The following is a 17,137-nucleotide window of genomic DNA, read 5'->3' on the forward strand; positions in this document are numbered from 1 at the left end:
AGACTTTTGAGCTCTGAGGCTTATAACAAAACCTCTATACAAATTTTTAAACTGAGATGGAGATAATCTGAGGGCTTTAAAGATTGTTTAAATATTAGAATAACTTCAAATACTATAAAAAATCAAGTGTCTAATGATAATACAATAATTCTGGTGCCAGCATTTCTCAGTGTCCACTGCTGGCTATGCAATTCTTGCCAGGAAAACCCAACTCTGTGCCAAACAGTTTAATTCAACTACTCTTCTGACAGAAGTATAATAATAGCTAGTAGGAAATTTGTTTTGACTACAAGTTATGTTAAAGCAGCTGCCTATAGTCTCAAAGCAGTGGATAGCATCTGTGAAAGTATTTAATACCACAGCAAGATTCCAAGTTACAGTAGTTTTATTCTGCAGTAGAGTATGACAAGGTGAGAATTGATCTCGTAAGCCTCAGTGCAGGTGTGAAAAAATGAGATGCCAACAAGATGCATCCTAATGGTATTTCCTTGTAGACTTCGAAGGATTTAGCTCTGTATAAGGAATAAACATGACTAAAAAGCAACTTCATGAAGTATAACTCATATATTAAAATTAAGAGACATATTTTCCATTTTTAAAATTGAATGACAGATATTTTTACCCAATAGACAGCAATTTTACAAATAGAATCTCTAAATTCTTCTCTCAGCATTCAAGTCATTCACCTGATTTCTTGTTGAGAAAGTAAGATATAATAATTCATAGTATGAAATCACAAAAAGCTGCATCCACCTTACTCTTTATGATCTTCCCTAACAGAAAGATTGTCATCTGCTCAGTAAGGAATACAGAAAAAAGCACAAGAATAGATCTGCTCCAACTTGAGCACCCTCAACCTGGTGCAGAAGACAGTCTCTACTCTGAAGTCATAAATGGGTCTGTTGTACTGCACATGGCCAGCCTACTTCTCCTGGATAATTTCAATTTGTAAAAAATAATGAATGAAGAACAGCATTGGATTCTCCTATGAAATCCACAAGCAACATTGAAACTGCTAAATCCACTGCACAAAACCCAGCTACTTGAACTGAGTAACTGACAAGAACCTTGTCAGTGAGTAAGACTATGATGACTAGAAATTCCGAGGGATGAAAATCCTCTTTTTTCAGAGGTTTGGGCCAGCAGCAAGAAAATAGCAACACCTGGTAGTTTTGGGAGCATATACTGGAGACTGCTGTTGTTCAACAGTTTCCTCAATAACCCGGACAAAAGTGGACAGACAGATAACTGAGTAACTGACAACAACCTTGTCAGTGAGTAAGACTATGATGACTAGAAATTCCGAGGGATGAAAATCCTCTTTTTTCAGAGGTTTGGGCCAGCAGCAAGAAAATAGCAACACCTGGTAGTTTTGGGAGCATATACTGGAGACTGCTGTTGTTCAACAGTTTCCTCAATAACCCGGACAAAAGTGGACAGACAGAACACACATTCAGGACATTTACAGGTGACACTAAACAGGGGGAAGTGAGCACAATAGTTAACACAACAAACTAGAGTGCTAAGTCATGGATGACTGGGCCAACAGAAACTCACAAAGTTCACTGAGGTAAAGTGCAACTTTATCTTATAATAAATTATAATATTAGATTTATAATAGATTTATAATAAGCTAGGCTGGGAACTGACTGACTGAGTACCAACCCTACCCAACCCCAAGCCTGGGATTTATGGCCAGTAGGGTGTTTCATATGAGACAACAGTGTATTCTCACTAGAAACAATGCAAACCACACACTGGGCTGCATTAGGAGGAGTATGGCAAGCAAACTAAAGATAGTGATTCACTTCATCTACTTGGCAACAGTTAAGCCTTACCGAATATTTTGTCCACGTGTTGGGCCTACAGCTCAAGGAGGATGTGAGGAAACCGGAAAGGACGAGGCTGCGTCATCTATGCCAAGAGGTTGAGGGATCTAGGCTCCTTTACTCTGGTGAAGAGGTGGCTAAAGGGTCGAGTCATCTAATGGCAGCCTACAACTACCCAAAGAGTAATTACAAAGACAACACTGACAAACTTTCTCAGTGGGGGCTGGTGCGATACAGCAAGCCACAGCCAGCAGCTTTGAAGGTTCACACTAGATATTAGGCAATACTTTGCACTAAGGCAGTGCAGCCGTGGAACAGGTTTCCCGGAGAGGTTGCAAAATCTTGGTTCCTGGAGGTTTACATGGGTCAGCTAACACAGTCATGTCTGACTACTCTTGGTGATTGTCCTGCTTTGAGCACGAGGTTGGACTAGATTACCCCCAGCAGTCCTTTCCAACCAACATTTCTATTATGCTAAAGTTACTTCAGGAAGGCCAGAGAAGAGTGGAGGAAAACGAAGCACAGAAAAATGAGTGAGTATTAAAAACTGATAACCCAAGATTCATAGGTGAATTTAGGACTGGGTCTAAGTAGCCTTGTCATACAGAAACGAAACTCTAAGTGAGAGCAGAATGCACAACATTTGATCACAAAATTAGGAAGAAGAAAGCACATGCCAGAATCACTATATATGAAGTTAAGGATATTACTGATTTTTCAGCACCCCTACTATTCTGTTGCATTTCAACAACATAATAAAGGATCTTGAATAATTTCAATTCCCTGGAGCATCTCTAGTAAGTTGGAAATGAGCCAGTCCTATTATTAGACAACTCCTGGAAAACAATGTTCTGTCATCACTGCTTTTCTGATTACATAAAACTTTCCTGAGCAGTCTAAAGATTAATTTAAACCTAGCCCCTGCAGGGAAATCTTCTAGTATCAAAAGAGAGCATGATAGATTTAAAAGAAAAATCTTTATTTCACTTCCAGCTAATTTTACCAAAGTTTTGAAAGATATAGAGCCAAGCAAACAGATGGAAATTTTGATTATACAGCTGTAATTGTAAAGAGAACTGATGAAGGATTAGTATTCCTTTAAAATCACGCATAACTTCTAAATTTGTTATTGATAGATTCTTAACATGATGAATTATGCACAACTCGGTAAATAATGGCCCTAGAAATTCAACATAAAATTCAGTATATGAAAGTGTTTCCAACTGGATATAGTCATTCAAGAAGCTATCTTGGTAAATCTGTTTTTTTTTTGTATTCTGGACACCGGGTTAGGTTACCTGACAACCATTGGCTGTAATGAAACATACAATAGAGAAGAACTGTTTTGATAACGGAGTCTCACAGGTTTTGAAAATAAAAGTTCTGAATACACAGTTAATAAAAAATATCCCAACAAAACCATGCATCATCTCTCTAGCAAAGTTTTTTAGTGTTAATATTATTTTCGTTAACTATGTAACAAAATATGACATTTTTTGTATTCTTAAACAAAGCTGCCAGATTTTGGTTATGATTTGCAGAGTACTTTGTAGTAAATTAAAAGAGCTGCTACATCCTGCACATGACAAGTTTTTGATCTCTAGAAAAGCAAATTAGGATACTGAAATTTATATGCCTAAATATGAAACCTATATGACCAAGTTGTTAATCTGTAGCATTTTACATAAAATACAAAATATGCTGCCTCACTCTCCATTGGCACCTTGTTCTGAAACTCAGTGAGTTCTCAAGTTAGCACACATTTTTTATCATTCCAGGTAAGATAAATCTGTAAACAACATGGATTAGTGGAGGAGACTAGAATAGCTAAAAGGAACAGACTATACTACATATTTCTTTTGGTCCATCGTTCTAAGGGCTTTCATAAAGGAAGGGTGAAATGTCAGAATTGACAGCAGAAGCAGTTACAGCTACCGCAATGTCCATTCCTGCCTCCATTACTATTGCCACAGCAGGACTACCTAATCTGTTCATGAGTCACCTTCTTAACTGCTGTTTTTTCATCAGCCTGCATTGTATAAGATCAAACATCCAGTTACAATCCACTTTTGCATGTCCCTCAGAGCCCACAAACATTAAAATGAGGCCACACATGACAAAAACTATTCAGTTAAAGAAGCTTAAATGCAGGAGGTCTCTACCCTCTTCTTTGTATCACTAGTATTACCTAGAATATTCTTAGTTAGAATAATAAAATAAAAGCCAGTTGAATAGGATTTGGCTTTCTTAGTTTTGGGGTTTGTTGTGTTTTTTTTTTTAATTTGTGATCTCACTTTGTATTGTCTCTTACACCAAATTCACAGCAGAATTTTTAGCATGAAAAAGCAATGAAAGACTCAGACCCAATTTCAGTGCAAGTAATGTGTCCTCTTGTTTACAGCTGTGACTTGTGAAGACATAATTTTATAAAGATGGGCATCTATACTCTTTCTCTTTTAAAATACATTCAATATTTGTTGAAGCATACTGGTCATGTAACCAGATGATCATTTCAGTAAATAATCTTTAAATTCCAGTACTTACAGGATTATTACAGGATGACAGCAGAACATTCTAATTTATCTGGAAGCTGAAGGTAGATAAATCTGAACTAGTAAGAAGATGAAATTTTTTCAATTGTTTGAGTGACAAGTCCTTGAAAACCTTACCAAAGGCTTTGGTACAATAGTAGTAAACGTTTTTAGACCAATAAGAATGTGTTTCTAACAAAATGTGTCCTAACTGAAAAATAAATTGCAAATTTGGGACAGTAATTATTAATGAAATTCTACTGTTTGCGTTATGGAAGAAATCAAACCAGGCATTCACTATGGTCTATGTTATCACCAGACAAAAAAATGTGCAGTATTGGAGTTTGATCCAAATCTACTAAAATCCCAGCAGATATAATTGGGCTTTAGGTAAGATCATAAAGATAATTTCAAGACCAAATCGAGAAATAGTCAAAGTTTATCAAAATGTGTCAACACTATGCATTTCATTTGTATTTCAACACAATTATTCACCTTGTAGATCTATCCATGTAAGCTCAAGAACCAATTTTATCTCAGACTGAATGTTTCTTTCATACTCACTTATACAAATTCTTCAGTGGTGAAGTTAAAATAGCCAGCACAGAGAGCAGACTATTGCAGTGGCTATGTATTTTATAGACCTTGAGATCTGTGTCTTCACGTGGATTCAGAAACTCCTGTACAGAGCTGCAAACTGACCAGAGCATATCTGCAGTGGACATCAAAATTGCTGCAATATCAATTCTGTAGGGAAAAAAAAGTGAAAATAACATTACTTAGGACATCAGGATAGTGGTAAATTTCAGTTAAATAGAGCTTTCCTCTGACAACATAAAATACCTAAATCATAGCACGGACTTCAAATTTCATCTTCCATAAGTGGTGTAGGAATTCTGAATCCACTACACTGTAAAAATTCAGTGCTTCCACAGAAAAGTTGTTACTGAAACTAGTCAAAAGAAGACTTAAAAAATATGGAAATTTTCTCTTCCAAAGGACAGTGCCACTAGACAGGAACAATTTACCTTCTAAACTACAACTAAATAAAATTAAATTTAATTTTCTTCATGATAAAGTATAATTAGACTGTACATACTATTTTCAAATGCTGCTCGAGCAAAAAAGTAATGACAAGTGAACTAAATCTTCAATTTGCAAAACTTTAACTGCCAGGCAACATATTATGATGTGGAACGTTTCTGAGTCAGTAATCTCTTGCCTCTTGATATTGGTTGGCAGAGCATCATGGGTCATTGGCCTAAACAATAGCAAGAACCCAAACTACAACAACATAATCTCACAAAACCATGCTGACATACAACAGATGGGAAACAGATGGATAACACAAAATATATGGCAGGCATTAAGTTCGACTGAAAAAAGTACCTAAGTACCTAAAAGCCAATGGATGCATATGTGATCATCTGCGTTTTTAAGGATCATCTCATTTTTGGAAGATCTTTGCAAACACACATGAACAGACATTTGTCTGTATTACAGATCAGCTCTCTAAAATTTCAAGAATCACTGGGAGAAAAGATCCCCCCCCAAGTACAGTATTATTAAAAAAAATATGTAAAACCTCTGTGATAAAAATTTACTGAATTATATTAATTAAAAATTGTTTTTTTAATTTGTGCATGACTGGATAATTTAATTCACTTAGTGACAAATTCCAGAATCACCTTATTAAATATAACAGCTTCTCTACAAAACGACAATGTAAAAAGTTCTTTCTTGTTCAGTATTTTTAAAGCAAATTCATATAGAATTGACTAATACTACATTTAAGAAATATTGTATCAATACATATTCTTCGTATTTCAGGGTATTTTTTTTCCCAGGAAATTTCCAGGAAAGTTTCCAGGAAACCTCTCTGTACCTAAAGATATAGAAGGGCCTAATCACGATAAATTAGTGCAGGAATAGAGCATACAAATAGGTATTTTGATACATAGAATAAAACTTTGGTTTTTTTCCCACCTATTCCAAGAATGTGAACTTGTGCAAGTTACTTAAGCTTCCATGACACTGTTCCTTTTCATAATAAAACTTACAATGACAGCACATAACTCTTAGCTCACACAGAACATATCTCTGCTGTCTCTTATCTCCTACAAATGACAAGCTCTTAAATTTTTAACTCGTCTGGCCACCATGGACTATATCACTTTCAAAATCTAAAAAGAGGAACATATTCATATAGGAAAGATATATAGCAAAGGGGCAGGATGAGAAATAAACCAATTTCTTCAGTCAAACAAGACACTGGATAAGAAAGGGAAAGGACAGAGGTAGGGTAAGCGTCTACCTGGAGACACCTGCTTTAGTATTTCTTAAAGAGACCCTCCTGTCTGGCAAAACATAAGAATCCCAACAAGAAGAACTTCCAGCTTCACGTTTCCTAAAATGAGAGGAGAAGGAACAGCCTCTTCCTCCTCTCTCCTTCTGCACCACTGGCTTCATTCTGGCAAATCTTGTGATGTGACCTCGTAGCTCTTTCACTCGAAAAGTCTGAAGAAAACCCAAATTTTATTAGAACACATGGAGTTTTCTTCATGAATCAATGGCTTGATTTCTAATCTTGATACTGCCAATTCTGCCCACATTTTTGGTTGCACCACTATTCCTCAATGCACTGTTCATCATGAGGCTTTCAAACCAGTCAAGCAGTTTATGGAACAATTTCACCACGAGTTCAAAAGAGGTCTTTGATTCTGCCCGGTTTAGTATATGACTGCCAAATATACTTAAATATACAAAACATATTGAACTAAAATGAACATCAAAATACATAGTGTCTATCCCCTCTGCTGTGTTCATTAACATTTAAATTTGAATCAAAGCAGTGCATAACAGAAAACTAAGACTTACTTATTTTATCCATTGAAAGAGTGCATTAAATATACAACCATTACCTGATTTGTGGTGTTCTCCTGTAACTGGGGCAGGCCTGACAATATCTGGAGGACAGCATAGCCAAAGATTGCTCCAGTACATCTGTAAGAATCTCCTGGGCTGTCTTGGGAGGTAGAATAGTCCATAGATCATGATGAAGAGCACAGCAGAAATAATGCCACATCTGGACAGAGAATGAGCATCTTTCCCCCTAGCAAAACCACCAAACATTAAATAATAAAAACACACCTTCCAAAATGTCAATTTAGTTCCTGTAAGTCTAATTAATTCAATCTGAAAGGAAATAGCTGAAGAGTTTCAGGCACATGATGACCAAAAAATGGTCCTTGACAAGATGTGAAACATCTTTATTAGCAAGGAAACACATGTTCCATTTCAGTTATAAAACTAGAGTTCTGCCACAAAACCAAACCACAGCATTTGACCTCTTATATCCTTAATTAACCTATTCTCAAAACTCAGTGTTATAAGTCTAGTCTAAAAACATATACAGTATTCTGTACTCACTAGAATAGTCAGATGAATTTAATATAACAGTTTCTTTGTCCTCAAAAGAAAATAATTATTTAAATTACTTAAGCATATGTATTTCCCCAGGTTCATAATTGCCACACATAACCATGATTACGAAACTTTGGTTATATATAATGGATATGCAGTAAGAGCAGAAAAAAATAAAAACTGAACAATTAAACTGATAATAAGAGATGTCCAGAATTTTTTAAGATATTTTTTCATCTTATAATGGTAACTCATTGAAACTAAATATTTTCTGGGAAGGAATCAGCATTGGTATTAATATTTCATTGTCTGTACAGAACCACCCCAATAAGACACAGAGATAAATACAGAGGAGTTAAAATCACAGTGGTTAATTCATAATGCCTCTAAGAAGTACCTAGTTCAACTCACATTTAAATGTTTCAACTAATACCTATTCAGAAAATAGCATTATGATGAACCTGTATCAGAACAAAGACTTGAATCTTCACTTCCCACATTCCAATGGAGTTGAGAAATATTTTAAGAATTTGTTGACATTTTAGTATTATCAGAAATATAAAACAACCCCATGATTTTTAAAACACTGTAAGAGTTTGATAGGCATTCTCTAATAATAATAAGCCAAAATAATCCGGCTTCTTTTTAAACACACCACATTAGCAGATTATTGGAACTTGTCATTATTCAGTATTTCTCTGCCATAATATTTGAAGTCTATTTTATATTAAAATGTGGTAAATTATTACAAAGAAGAAAAGTACCAAACTTGTGACGACTGCTCTAGTCATTAATTTTATGATTGGCATAGGCATCTCTAAAATCTCAATTTAGAAAAAAAAGAGAAAAACAAATCATTAAGACACCCAAATTTCCAAGTTTCACTAATGCAGAAGAGAAAAATGTAATACAGATAAGTTTCAAAAGAAAATTATACTCCTAATTTTCTTTGTACATAGAAGCATGGACACCTTATAACTGTTTTAAGCATATTTCAACAGGCAAACCAAAAAAAATCACTCTGTTATTTTGAGCAATAAAGCACTTGACAAGTGTTTCCACACAGGTAAAATAGGATTGTATTATATTGACCAAAAATGGATATAATAGAATAATGGACATATTAAAATAACTTCCTATTTTTCTTATATGAAATAAAATTACAGTATTATTGCATGCTATACTGAAACATCATCATAAGAAAGTACAAGTTTACTTCATAACTCATAACATAACTTAGTAACTTTGCATAACTCAAACATTAATACATTTCTATACATCTGGGTTTCTTAGATATATTACCATGACTACTTTTGAGGTACATTCCAGTAGAACTTATCCAGAAATAAACCCCTAACCCTACCTTACAGACATTTTACTAACATTTCCCTTTCTTTGCAAAAACATTTCAACTGTAACAGAATAAATTTACCAGGTAAAAAATAATTAGTTTGAATGCCTAATGTAAGCTAATTTATTTTGGTCAGATCTTTAATTTACAAAAATAAATTAAAAAATTCTCAAAAACCATGCAGACTTAACAACCAGAAATATAAATCTAAATTGACTTTCTAATGTAGGGCATTTATTTTTTTAAGTAACTGAATGTTGGCAAGTTTTACTTTTTAACTATGTAACGATGAACACAAATTGCTTCATTTTCTCTGCTTTATTTAATTTAAAGCAGTAAATCGAATAATACCCCGTTTCTAACATTGTACCTCCACTGCAGAAGCAACAGTTTCACTGAAGATTTAAATGAGACTCATTCCCCTTTTCTGACCTGTTTTTCTATTTGTTGCCATTTCTAGACAATTCTACTGGTAAACATCTGCTATTTTCGCAGGCTTCGTATAACACAAACAGATGTGAGCTTTTATTTAGCTTATATATCAGGAAACAAGCAGCTGCACTTTATTATATAAGCCACTCAATATTATCTTTGAACAGACAATTCTTTATTCTTTGACTATTAGAAAACATAAGTTCCCAAAGCTACAGCAGATGTCTGCTACACTAAAAGCTCCATTTGAAAACGTAATCTGGAGGGCTGGCCCAGTGGCACAGTGGGTGTTCAGTGCACTCTACCAGTGAGATCATGAACCCAGAGAATTTCACTCCCTGGCAGCTTAGACTCTGAGTGCTGAATGGGAACTGCGCTCTTAGAGCTCAGCTCAGATCTCACAAAATCTCTGCTTAACTTTCCCAAAAGATACTAAAAGCTTTCCGTGATCTCACAGTGATTATGATCTCTGTGTCTACCCTCCAGTCATAATTGGTCTTTTGGCTCTTCTTTTAATTTGAGTTACCAGTATTGGATTAGATGTACGTCAGAGGGAGGATGGATGAGCAGGTATTGAAATAGGTTATGAAAGTCCAAAAATATTTAAAAATACATTATTTTTATTTTAGCAATGTAGAAAATTCTTTTATAGAATGTAATAAGCATTTGCTACCAATCTTGTTCTCCTCAGATGTTACCATTGTACAACAAACAAATAAATGGATACGGAAACTGCAGCTCTGTGTAATCAAACACAGACACTGTCCCCTGCCCCTTCCTTCCTTCCCTTGTCTTTCAGTGGTTTTGTCTTCTTTCTGGATGACTTATACATCAAGTAAGTCAAGCAGTTTTATTAGTCAATATGTCATTAGTGGGGAATGGAAAGGAAGGCTATCACATATTCTTTCTAATACCACTTGAATGTGCTATATTATTGGGGAAAAAGAAGAGAGTAACTTCATGTGATCCCTGAAGTTCAGGATTGTCACTTAGTTTGTAATTAAGCCTGCAATACAAGAATGAGGAAAGAAAGGTTTCTTCCTCTTCCTTCTCCCCTACTCATGCACACAAAACCAAAGGACAGGCAATGTTTTGCTTATTTTGTGGGAACACAAGGGAATGTATTTTTTTCCTTTATGAAATTGCATTCAGGATTTACGGATGAGGACTGAATCTTTTATAGTTGCATGTAATAGTCAAAACTGGGGGACAAAGGGGAAAGGGTAGTGACGGTCCTGACCTAAACCAGATTCAAAAGCTAGGCTACTCAAGAGACAAGCAGAAGCAGAGAGCCAAGTGCAGCTTCCCCTTAAAGAAGCAAGGTCATGAGGGTGTTTACAGCAGTGGATCCCACTGAAAATGCAGCAAGGGCTGTGACCCCCTGACTTGCACAAGTGCAAGAGTGTGTTCTCATTGAGAGAGGAGGAGCTCATACCACAGCCTGCTCTTGATGACTGGCAAGGTCTTCTGGTGCCTGGCTCCAAGCTACTCTTGTTTTCTGAGCTCAGCAGGATCTGCATGACTTAAGAGGCAGAGCCCCACACTTCCTGCTGAGCTTAGACCTAGGAAGGAGCCAGCTCTCACTGCTAGAAGTTTCAGCAGGATGTTGCCTCTGTAACAAGCAATAGGTCATAAGCCAATCTCTTCCATTTGGGATGCCTACAAGACCTCAATGGAAGCAGCAGCTGCTCAGCATCGTGCCTCCTGAAGGCACTCTGAGCAGATCATGGTCCATCCTTGGGCCAAGGCCCATGGCCCAGTAAAAAGAGCAAAGTGATGATGTAAAATTACGTACTTGCCACCTCAAGTCCTGCAAGAATACAGAGCTGCGATACCAGCTTTCTTCATCCCTTCCTACACACATCAGTTCTGATCAGTAATGACAAAATTGTTTAGCTAATCCATACTCTTTCTTCTTGAGACAGCTGTTTGTGACAATTAGGTTTCCTCCATGGTGAATAGTTATTGGGTCACTAATAAACAGGACACAGCACCATATGGACTACAGACAGTGAAGATCGTATCACGATTTATCAGTTGCCAAAAGCCGTTAAATTTCTTATCTTCTTATCAACCCACGACATCGGGGCTAACATTCAAACAAAAGTAAAATGTTTACATTTACTTGTCTTTGAGGGATGGGCATATTTATAGAGTATTCATATTAAGGTCTGCATCACCTGTCCAGTACAGATTTTTGTCACTGACTCAGCAGCTTTTTATATTACATTTGTAGAATGCATGTATCATGCAGAGTTTTCTCTCATGTAAGAATTCTAGAAAATGCTTAACAAAAACACACTAATTCTCTCACACAGCAAATGATATAAGGAAGGCCAGGACTTTGTCTCCAGGAAATCTCAGTTATTATTGATAAAAAACATATAATACTTTCACTTCATCCTGAAATTAAGTGAAAATAATTTCAAACAGTATATGTCAGTCTATGTCTGCATTTAACTGGGGTGAAGAAAAAACCCCAATAAATTATAATAACTCACTTGATCCTTAGGGTGTTTTCACAGAATCATTAGGATTATAGTTTAAGAGTAGACCTGTGACTTCAAATGCAGGTGAAATGGCACTAGTTATTTCAGAAATATATTGCTGAATGCTGAAGGTAACTATATTGATCATCTTTCTTTGTTACATCCTTCACTCACAAAAGGTAAAAAGGGGAACCAATTGAAAATAAAAATCAAAGAATCAGATTCAAAATTTCCAGGAGAAAAATAGCTGTCTTTCATTTTCATATGTCAAACTTTCTGTAAGAAGAGGAGTTAAAACGATGGTGTCTTCTTTACTGAGTTCTATATAAATGTCTTGAACTTGACACACAATATTTTATTAAGCAAATGACACAAACACTCCATGGTAATGATTTATCTCTTCTTTAAATGACTATGTTTTCCTACATCATTTCTACAGGGACATTTGCCTGCAATAACAGATATTTCAAAATAGTAAATTCCAATAATCTTTATGTAAAAATAATGCTGATCTTATGCTTCTAATTAGTCAGAGAGCTGGCAACCAGTAAAACATATTTTGTAAAAGGGAGGCACAGTAAACTTAACCTCACACCTCATAAAAAGCTTTGTAGTCATCCCAGTGGTGGCTCTCAGCATCCTGTAAAATGCTTGTAGCACAAACTCTGACGCAGTAGTTTGTAACTTGAAACTGGAGAACGTTGATGAATTCCTGATATTGCTGGACGGGCACTAGGAACAGGGGTCTGTTCAGAGAGAATGATCAAAGAGACAAAGATTGAAAGGCTGTGCAGTAGGAGGTAACAATCCCCAGTACTGCAAATGGTTTTGATTATTAGGTATCAATCATTCATTTCCTCTCGGTCCTGGAGTCTGAACCTAGCATTCACTTTTGAAAAATATCTGGTCTTTGTTTCACAAGTTCTTTAAATATATCTGCTCATCTATAAATTCTCATTTAACCAAGTCACTGAGAAATATATTACTTCATCCTATTTTCTGAGATAAAAGTACATTTGTCATTCAGTTATTGGGAGATTCTGGGTTGAAGCATAATTGCATCAGCACTGAGCGTGATAAAGAAAACATAAACACAGAGTCCAGAGATTATTTTTGGTAGGTATGTACCAAAACTCTTCCATAATACACATAAGTAGAATTATTGAGCAATATTTTGGCTCAGACTTCCCATTCACAAAGATACACTTCATGCAGGAGAAAGTAGAACATCAGAGGGAAAGTAGCTCAACAGTGCATACAACCCCTTAGAAATCATACATTCCTTGAAAATTGCGCTAGTTCAGGTGTCTCTCCCAACAGGCCCAGTTTCTACTTTTAAATTACGTATGGCCAGAAACACATGGACCAATAAAGAGATTCCTAGTATCTTAAGCCAAAATCTCCTAAAAGCACAGCAAATGCAGTTATATTGCCCCCAGGCCAAACACTGTCTTAGACTTTACACTACTACTTCATATCTTCTATAATTTTTATTCTGCATGCAGTGAAAAATAAATTCTAAACCTACATTGGATGTATTTGTTCACATCACTGAATACAGACGGTGTAAGGAAAAAGCGCAGGAATGTGTATTTATACTGTCCTGTAAGATTGCTATGTGCTAAATCAGATTTTATGAAAATTCAACTATTGCAAAGGTCAGAGAAGGAAATTAAGGCCTTAGCCCTCTATTTATATGAGAGCAGAGTACATTCAGTTCACTGGACAAACTTATTTACTCAAGCTTAATAAATAAAAAATATTGATCTGCAAATCAAATGCAGATCTTAAACATAAATAATTTGTTTTGTAATGGCTGCTTTAGATTATCAATAGCTTTGATTCAGGTCTTTCCATAAATAGTACACGCAGTGCATGTGCTAAAAAATATGATGCAATTTGGAAAACTACCACCATACTGTATCACCAAAATGGAATGAGGTCTTACATTATTTATGTTTGAATTAAACCATTATAAGTAAACGGGACTCACTTTTTGCTCGTTTCTCTCATTAAATTGCCATACATTGTAAAATGCTGAAAGACGTATATCGCTGTGGAAAGGGCAGCGTACAAGTCTTGCAGGGGAGCCTTAGAGGGAACGTCTTTGCTTTTCTCCTCTAGTCTTGCCAGGACAGCTGTTGCCACTTTGCTGCAGGCCTCTACAAAGTTTGCTCTAATTTCCTGAAGAGAATCATCTCTGCATGCCAGAGCCAATGGAAGCAATGTGTCAAGTTCTTCCATGATGTCAGAACAAAACTGAGAGAAATAAACGTGGCATCAAGTTATTTGTATTCTGACAGCACTGTTTAATTTATACTAGGGTCAGATTCTTGAATAATGAAATTGGCATAAAACATAAATATATTAAATCAGCTTTACAAACATTTCATTCTGTTATACAGGGGAGAAATGTTTATCTACAGCAAATGAATTATTATTTCATTCCTTCTTGCTTTAAAGCTGCATAATATATATTGGGGAAAAAAATTAAAACCATTTTACGCTAGTAATGCCTTCATTTTGTTTATGATTTCGTTAGACGTGCATTCAAAGCATAAGGTTAATTCATTGTAAACAAAGATAATTTTCTAAACAAATTTATTTTGGAAAATATACAAACACATTTCTTAATACTGAATTTGAAAACAAACTTGTCATCTCTTAGTAAATTCATACATTGATCTCCCTAAAATTATGTCCCAAAAGCTTATGTGTTATTTTAAGCAAACATTCATTAACAGCATTCCAAATTTGCTAGAACAGTTGTAAAGCTTACTAAATAGAAAAACTTTCAAACACATATTCCCTTAGAAAAACAATTTAATTAATCGTCATAAATGACCTTTCAGCCAAATCAAAGAACTCTAATTTGGCCATATTATTGGTTATGCTGATTAGTTAAATGGCATGTCTAAGGATATGAATACAGGAAATCCCTTCATAGCTATGCTTCAAAGCTTTCAGCATTTTCCCACCGAACCACTTGGTAACAGAGCAGATACTAATCAGAATGTTTTAGAACTTTCTGGATGAAAAAAATAATGCCAGCTAAGTTTAAAAGTTAATTCTTTCCAGTATAGACTATGGGCTATTGTATAAAGCTCTGTTCAGCTTCATATTGTAATGCCTCTCACTTTCTTCTTAATTCCATTTATATAAGATACAGAATATTAATGGTACTGTAAGTACTTCAAAGTGTAGATGGCAAACAGCCTTGGCATTCTGTCTCCCCTCAAACTTCAGATCTTTTGATACCTGCCTTAGCAATTCGTTTTGGTTGCTCCTCCTGTTGGACTGCTCCGCAGGACTCCCTCATTTGCTCGTTGTTTACAAGACTCATTGCATAGCCTGCGGCTGAAAACTCTTCTTTCTGCTCATGTTGAAGAATTTTAGTTGAAAAATCCTCGATTGCTATTGTTATACAGTGAGCCACTGAAGAAGACAGGTCTTTAAATGCATTTCTCCAGCCAAACTTCAGTAAAATAGGCTGAAATACATATTTATATTAAATCAATCCAAATTCATTATTGAGTGTTATTATTGTCTGAAACTTACACGAACATCCATAATTAAATTAAAGGACACCATCACATTTTGAAATTCATTTTAATAACTTAAAATATAGTCTGCTACCCTTGAATCATACAGTCAACAAAAATGCATAACTATATTAAATTTATCATCAAATTTATAAAAAACCTGTTTAAACAAGACTGCTTTTTAAAAGCCATGCTTCATCTTTACATTATTTATATTCTTTAATGGAATCTATTTAACAAAGTCAAATACATTTATAACCATTTTCAATAGTTTAACAAGTAATCCAGCAATGGATACCCTGTAATAATTTGCACTGCAAGGTAACAACTGCAAACTAGTAACCATGAATATTAATGGAAAACATTTAGAGAAGCTGGTTTTAACACAGCCACACTGGATTTCACTTCTCTAGAGCTGGATTTAGCAAAGATTAAAATGTCTAAATAGAGATTTCTAGTTTTTAGGCAATGCTGGCTTTTACTATGGTTTACATCAGTTCCCTGCCTTCTATAAACAGACTTCTGAAGTTGTCTGAAGCATAACAGTTGCGAGAAGCAGACACAGTAGGACATCATTACTTTTCCACTAGTCTTGCTTTGCATTGCTCATATGACATACAGCAGACTTAAACCTTACCAGAAGTGGCCAACTGAGAATTGCACCACTGTAAGAGAAATATTTGAATGACGTAAGATGTACAGTAAAGATCCCCACTACGAGGCCATAGCAGGAGAAAAGAAAAGAAGGATTCCTAACACGTTGCAGCTATAATACTAAATTGGAAGACAACGAAGGGCTACGAAGTGGAGCCCTTCCATCTTACTCCAATTTAGAAGTTGCCTCCTCCTTCCTTTCCCCTTCCCCACTCCCAACACTCAACTCCAGTGAGCACAGAGGCAGCCCCCACGGACACCCATTTTTGCACCCCCTCTTTTTTTTAAATTTTTTTGATCTTGGGTCAAGTAAAGCTCAATCTTTTCAAAATATTGTTCTTTGTAATCTATAAGATATAGGAACATTAGTCTCACAAACTCATTCAAAGCACATTTTAAAAAGTCATTTCAGCATTAAAATTGAGCCATTAGGAAATGCAATTCCACTATTGCAAAGTATCAGACTTGTTAGAGCATTTAGGTCCCATAAATTCAGCAGTAAAAATTTGTTTAGTAGTAAATGGAAGCCAGACTAGAACTTAATCTTGTACGTACATTCTACAAAGCATAGTGCTTACTACACAGTAGTTTGTTGGCATCAAAGAAACCGGACATCGCATGAGTATTTATCTCTATAGGAAGCACCATTATGATCAAATGCTAAGAACTTGATAGAATTTTTTAAGATTCTGCTGTATCTGAGAATATATTTAGTACCGAAGAAAGCTATCATATTTTAGCATTTTGTTACTGTTTTGTTATGAGGTGGTGGTGTGGTTTAACCCGGCAGGCAGCTAAACACCACACAGCCGTTCGCTCATTGCCCCCTCCACAGTGGGATGGGGGAGAGAATCAGAAAAAAAAAGTAAAATTTGTGGGTTGAGAT

The 17,137-nt window shown here is 35.6% G+C and overlaps 1 protein-coding gene across 1 annotated transcript in view; it reads right to left on the bottom strand.

The window, feature by feature from the left end:
• LOC103906391 (uncharacterized protein KIAA0825) overlaps window positions 1-14,299 on the bottom strand; it is a 160,168-nt gene extending 145,869 nt beyond the window's left edge. The window contains exon 1 of the mRNA XM_009288290.1: window positions 14,049-14,299. Within this exon, the coding sequence (XP_009286565.1) occupies window positions 14,049-14,299 (251 nt within the window). The remainder of the gene's footprint in view (window positions 1-14,048) is intronic.
• Window positions 14,300-17,137: the final 2,838 nt, after the last annotated feature.

Source organism: Aptenodytes forsteri, unplaced genomic scaffold (assembly GCF_000699145.1).
Source record: "Aptenodytes forsteri isolate BGI_AS27 unplaced genomic scaffold, ASM69914v1 Scaffold41, whole genome shotgun sequence".
NCBI classification, from domain to species: Eukaryota; Metazoa; Chordata; class Aves; order Sphenisciformes; family Spheniscidae; genus Aptenodytes; species Aptenodytes forsteri.